The sequence below is a fragment of the Acanthochromis polyacanthus genome, chromosome 11 (genome assembly GCF_021347895.1).
Source record: "Acanthochromis polyacanthus isolate Apoly-LR-REF ecotype Palm Island chromosome 11, KAUST_Apoly_ChrSc, whole genome shotgun sequence".
NCBI lineage: Eukaryota > Metazoa > Chordata > Actinopteri > Pomacentridae > Acanthochromis > Acanthochromis polyacanthus.
The window spans coordinates 16,464,472-16,471,034 of NC_067123.1; the positions used below are offsets into that span (position 1 = coordinate 16,464,472).

The following is a 6,563-nucleotide window of genomic DNA, read 5'->3' on the forward strand; positions in this document are numbered from 1 at the left end:
TAGGCAAGAACATGGGCCTAAAATAGCCATAATATGAGGTTTTCTTTTTTCCATAACGTATTTTAAATACATTTCTATCTACTGTTGCTCTGGCAGTTTGCGCTATATTGCAAAAACGATCTCTAAATTACCAAATTTTGTCAGATAATTGACACTCATTGTCTGCGGCCAAAGTCACAAAAAACTACAATCCCCATAAGCACCTGGGAGAGCAAAGCCAGCCAATGACTGGCAGCAGTCGGCGTGACGGCGCCTGCGTTGGTCCATTTATGTGCGCGCTTGCGACGCTCGAGCAGAGGGCTCGCGGTTAATATACAGAGAGAAGAGCAGCATCCTCAGTTCAGAGAAGGTGGGTGTGACTGACAGCATCTGTCCTACCGACACACTGCACAGGAGCTATCTGTCCTCTGTAAGTAGGAGAACATGTGAATGTAGAACGTTGTGAAGAGATGCAGGCGAGACAGTTTTGACATTTTTAACGCTGTTTTTCGACAGTATGTTCAATTTTCTTTCATGGTTTTTGTTTGTTGTGAAACGTGCGTTGCCTTCGTTAGCGTAGCACGTGAAATAACTAGGATGCCAGCCAGGTTTTGGTGGATATCTTCGACCTCACGGGAAACTTGTATTCAGTTGGTTTATTTCAACGAAAAAAATGAGACAGAAAGCAGCGGTTGTTGTCGCTGTTTGTGGCGGCGGCTTGGCGGGCTGTTAGCCTATTGTATGTGGGAGACACTGGCACAGTTGGCACCGACGGAGAGACAGACCAGTGTGGACTTGCAGGACTTGTTTCACGTTGGTGACATTTTTGAGCTGCAGTGACTTTTTTTCTAAAAAAAAAAAAAAAACTAGTTAAAGCCCTAACGGCGCAGATATGCAAGAAAAGCTTTGCTATTCGACGTTTTCGGTGGAACTGACCTGCCGTCAGCTTCTCTTTGTTTGCAGCTGCTCGTCTTGTCGCTCTCAAAAGCGCCTTTGTTTGATGCTGCTGGGTGAAGCCTGAGATAATGACACCAGCAAGCTCCCAGAAAGCTGAATTCAAATGACGGGGGTGTATTGTCACTTTCAGTGTGAATATTTGGACTCAGTCAGTCAGCAGCTCAGTAAAATGCCACTCGTGGGTGTAAGTTTGGTTTGCCAAGGTGTGGACTTCCATCAAATCATAGCTTTCTTTAGTGTTTTTGGCATTTTATATAGATTGCCATAAGCACCATACAGATGCCACATTTAGCTTCTCTTGTAGCCTTGAAATATCAGGGGAGGGGTCTTTCACTCACTAAGCTTGGCTAATTTTGGTGAGCGTTCATGACTTCATCTGTGGACCAAATGGTATGACAATTGTTATTTATGATTCATCATTTGAGTGACTTTTCAAACCATAGCCCCAATGTTGCAGATGAGCACAAGATCCAGTCATTAGAGCTTGCCTTGAATGTCTAGTCGCCTGTTGTGGTCCACTTGTGTTCCCCGCCTTTCTCCCCTGCGGCTCAAACACATGGTGCAAGGAACAGGTGCTCCTTGATGATCATTTTCCCCGGATATGCTCATTAATCTGGTTTCAGATGGTGTGTTGGCTGTCTCGCAGGCCGAGCCCAGGCCCTGTCTGCACCTGGCACTGCCTCCCTTTCCCACCCTGATCACTGCCTTTTTTGTCTCAGCAAAATGTGGCATGAGTCTCTCATTATCAATTAACGCGGCGGGAAGGTATGCTTTTGAACAGCCCTCCCCCCTCCTCTTTGTCTGAAATGGTTCGATTGCCGGGAGGTTAATCTGAATGTCACTGCTGCTGTAAGTTGTAACATAAACAATGGTGTGTACAACATGAATGCAGTGAATGCCATTCCCGTTTTGTGTGAATTGATGGGCGGTGGTTGTATGCAGTACTGAATGCTGCCTCAGAGTGTCGCTATTTAGACTTGTTTTTAACTGCTTGGTTTGATAGGGGTGGGTTCTTTGGAGGTGTTGTAAATGATCCACTAGAGGTCACTCATTTAGAACCACATTCATAAAATGCAACCTTTTTTTTATTTGCTCTTTTTAGGTAAATTTACTTGCAAGCACACTCGAGATGGCAGCCTCTGAAGGTGAGCTCAAATGAAAATTGAATATATTTTTGTGCTGTGTCTCAGTATTAAATCATGCCTTATGTTTTCAGATATCCAGGTCAAGGAGCTTGACAAGCGGGCCTCTGGCCAGGCCTTTGAGGTCATCCTGGGTGCTCCAGCCCCTGATGCCAAGGGTGAGTTCCCCCTTTCGCCTCCCAAAAAGAAGGATGTCTCACTGGAAGAGATTCAGAGGAAGCTGGATGCTGCGGAGGAGAGACGCAAGGTCTGTGAATTGAACTTCAAGCCCAGACTGCTGTAAAAAAAAAAAATCTGCAATTTATTTTTAAATCTGAATTTTCTTTGTCTTTTGCACACTGGATTATTTACCTTTTCACTACTTGTGGTTAGTGGTAGGTGGAGAAACTAAAATGTCATGGGCTTGAGCTAACATTTTGTTTTCCCAATATCCATTTTCAGAACCATGAAGCCGAGGTTCTGAAGCACTTGGCTGAGAAGCGTGAGCATGAAAAGGAAGTGCAACAGAAAGCTGTGGAGGAAAACAACAACTTCAGTAAGATGGCAGAGGAGAAGCTTAATCAGAAGATGGAGGCCAACAAAGAGAACCGCACAGCAATTATGGCAGCAATGAATGAGAAATTCAAGGAGAAGGTTGGTGATTTCCATGAATTAAAAATGCATGCACCTGAAACATTCTGCAGTCAGTTTGTTAATGCTGCGTGTTGTTCTTTTGTAGGACAAGAAGCTGGAAGAAGTCCGAAAGAACAAGGAAACCAAAGAGCCCGACTCAGAAGAAGGCACTTCGGAAGACTGAAGGTTACCAATGGGGGATTGTATAGGGTTTTTTACGTATCCAAAGATTGATTTATTTTTTGTTCAGCCAGTATTTTTGTTGTTCACTACCCACCTTTTTGAAATACATACAGGCTCCACTTTGTGAATTTTTCAATTCTCCTGCTATAAGTGTACTTGCGCTTGTTTTACATGTGAATCATTTCCCTCTTGTTGAGTCTAATCCATCTGATATGTAGCTTGTCAGTGCAGCTTCTGCCCTTTTTTTGAAAATTAGCAGTGTGTACTTATCCTTTTTGGGGAAGCATGTTTCTATGCATAGGTCTTTTATTCCTACCTATTTCATAGTGCGTTTTGAAAATGTTCCTGTGAACTGCACCTGTTCTTGGCACTTACTGTATATTTAAAAAGAAAATGAAGAAAAGAAAAGTAGCACAAGGTTTGATCAAGGCATTGGCTGTTATACATGCAGGTGTTTAGTGCAGCTTTGCTACCCAGGTTCTGCTAGTTTGCCCCCCCCCCCCTGCAGATCATGTTCTGTGCCGCTGCTGATTCTTCGCTTTTGTAAAAATATGGGGTTGTCTTCAAAGCACATGACTTCTTGCTGTATAGCTGTGAATTAACATGCCAGACATGGAAATGGATGTCATCTTGAACAGCACTGAACAGGGGTCTACACATGGAATGCAAAAGAGCAATACACTTTGGCATCTCAATAGATACAGTGGCTAGTTGACTTGAACTGTTGTACTAAAACAAATAAAAAAAAATGTAAACACACTTCTGCTGTTGAAGCTACTTGTCCTTCAGTATGTTGGTCCTGCACCAGTGCACTCACCAGACCATTCAAAAAGGTGACCGAATGTCTCTGTGTTTCAGAGCAGACAATTTGAGGTTTCTAGTCTGTGAAATTATATTTGGAATTCTGTCTTTAATTAGCTTTGGTAGCATCCTTCTAATAGTTAAGACTAAAGCCTCATACATATTAATGACTGTATTGTAAAGGTAGAATGGTGGCAATACTTGTGAAAACCTCGCTGTATTCATTACATGTTCTCAAATTGTAGTCTTTAAGAGGAATCAGTCATAATGTTTAAGGCTGCATGTGTTTGTAGTGTAAGATGTACTCCAGGTTTTAAAAATGCCAATACACCTATGAAGTTTCATTACAAGTGAAAGTTGTGAATAGATGAAACATTAACTGAAAGTGCACAGCCAATTTTATGGAAAATATTCAAGGTGTAAAGGTTTGGTCTTTCTGACCGCTACACTGTTATATATGACAGGATGTGATTACAAATACTGAAACATCCATGTCTCAGTTACATGTTAATGTAACTGCTGGAGGTTTGCACTACTTAAAACCCAGATTTATATACAGAGACGGGAGACAAATCCGATGGTTCGGAAATGTACTGAAGTCAAAGTATTAAGTTGTACAAATGCCTCAAAATTGTACTTGAGTACAGTATTTGAATAAAGGTACTTGGTCACTGTTCAGCACTGGATGCGGGTGATACCACTCTCCATAATGCTCCAACTTCCTATAAACTGCAGTCTCTGTCTCCCTCTGCTGGTGGCTAGAGTATGGAGGTGTCACATTAAATGTGACCTAATATTTGGATGTCCTGCACAAACTAGCATAGTTAAGCCCCAAATTATCCACAAAAGATGGTAAGACACTGTTCAACATGTGAGTGAAACATTTTAACTGCACTTAAAATGCCACGTCCACAATTATTCACATTCTTTCTCAGTGATCAGTGGCAAACCAATTATTTGCCACCGTTCAAACAGACAGACAGACAGATAGATAGGCACTTAATAATCCCGAGGGAAATTCAACAGTTCCTATAATTGCTACCAAGCTTTCTGCATGTCTCCACTGGGACTCCTCTTTGTGATGGTCTCCAGGTCTTTGAGGTTGGAAGGCTTCCTCGTCATCATTTTGATCTTTAGTTCCTCCACAGCTGTTGGATGGGATTCAGGTCTGGACTCTGACTGGGAAATTCCATCATACTGATATTGTTTTCTTAAGAATTTCTTCACCACTTTGACCGTGTGTTTCAGATCATTGTCATGTTGGAAGCTCCAATGCTACCAGGGGTGGACTGGCCATATGGCATACCGGGCACTGTCCCGGTGGGCCAGTGTCTCGTGGGGCTGCTCAGCAGGTTCCCTCGGACCTCTAATCAGTAAATTGTAATGACATTTTAAATTTCACGAGTCACTTCTATTATCCCAGCGCAGCTTTTCCGGTGTTTACGTCGTTGGTTATCAGCTCAGGAAACACACAGACCAATTAAATACAAATTCAGGCATCCCATGTGACGCTACTCAGCCAATGAAGTCTCTGCATTGTAGCCGCTAAGCAAGCTCAGCGTTCAGAAAACGGTTTAGAGGCAAAGGATAGACAAGAGGACAGAGTAGATAGAAAGACAAATGATGCGACACCGAGAAGAAAGTAGCCCTGCACATGCTGATTATGTTCAGCTAAACATACAGTTATGAGACAGTTTTGTCAACTCGGAATATAATCCAAACTAAATATCGTACCAGACTGACCAATGAGCTCCAAATGTGTTTGAGAATGACCCTGACATCATTCAGACCACGATTCAAAATACTGACAGGACAACCTGCAGCTCAATTCTCTCATTAAGCAGCAGGGATATAAGGTGAGAGATATAAGACGGGAAAAAATGTGAAAGTGTTCAATTCAGTGGCGGATCTTCTGTGGGGGCACAGGGGGGCAGTGGTGTCCCCCGTGAGCTGATTGGCCACCCCGTGCCCCCCCCAAAAAAATAAATAAATAAATAAAAAATTCGTTGGAAATTTACATTACTGACAGCATCAAATCAACCAGAAAGAAAAGAAAAAGAAAATTACTTCTTTCTGATCACATCTGTTCCGCTGCTCACATTCTTCACCTTTATAGTCCACTTTTAAAAGTTCAGCAGACAGGTGCTCTGCTTTGGAGTGTGACGATGTCGTCAGTGATGTGGAGACTGAAGTTTCTGGTTCACCCACAGCGTGCTTTAGGACACCCGGGTCGGACTTGATGTTTGAAATACTGACCGACAGCTCAGATTTAACTGTCTGCATCTTTGATGGACGTTAAATTTTCACTCAAAGCCTCCGGGAGCTGGGTCTTTACAATAACCGTCGTCTCGTTACAGAGTGAAAGTAGAAGTTCCTCCTTAAGGTCAGAAATAGCAGCATCTGAGGGCCTCTTCAAAAGAAGACATAGTTGATGAAGATGTTCTGGAGCAGGACCAGAAAGACCACTACCAAGCAGCGTTCAGATCTTCGGCAGCGTCTCCCTCAGGTGGGTGTCAATGGTATTCACGGTCAGGTCTGTGGTAATCCTGTCAAAAAACATACATCCATCCATCCATTCTCTATACACCGCTTTATCCTCACTAGGGTCGCGGGGGGTGCTGGAGCCTATCCCAGCTGACTTGGGTGAAGGCAGGGGACACCCTGGACAGGTCGCCAGTCTGTCGCAGGGTTACATATACAGACAAACAATCACACTCACATTCACACCTACGGGTAATTTAGAGTTATCAATTAACAGCATATTTTTGGACTGTGGGAGGAAGCCGGAGTACCCAGAGAAAACCCACGCATGCACAGGGAGAACATGCAAACTCCACGCAGAAAGATCCCAGGCACAAGCCGGGATTTGAACCAGGGATCTTCTTGCTG

General features: G+C 43.3%; 1 protein-coding gene across 2 annotated transcripts; it reads left to right on the top strand.

The window, feature by feature from the left end:
- The first annotated feature begins 254 nt into the window (after positions 1–254).
- On the top strand, positions 255–3,632 carry stmn1a (stathmin 1a). Of its 2 annotated transcripts, none has more exons than XM_051955293.1 (5): positions 255–349; positions 2,039–2,081; positions 2,153–2,325; positions 2,520–2,711; positions 2,797–3,632. In XM_051955293.1, the coding sequence occupies exons 2-5, from the start codon at positions 2,066–2,068 to the stop codon at positions 2,872–2,874; spliced, it is 459 nt and encodes a 152-aa protein (XP_051811253.1). In that variant the 5' UTR covers positions 255–349; positions 2,039–2,065; the 3' UTR covers positions 2,875–3,632. The 2 variants fall into 2 exon arrangements, with proteins under 2 accessions (XP_051811253.1, XP_051811252.1); XM_051955292.1 differs by having other exon boundaries at positions 271–409.
- The last annotated feature ends 2,931 nt before the right edge of the window (positions 3,633–6,563 follow it).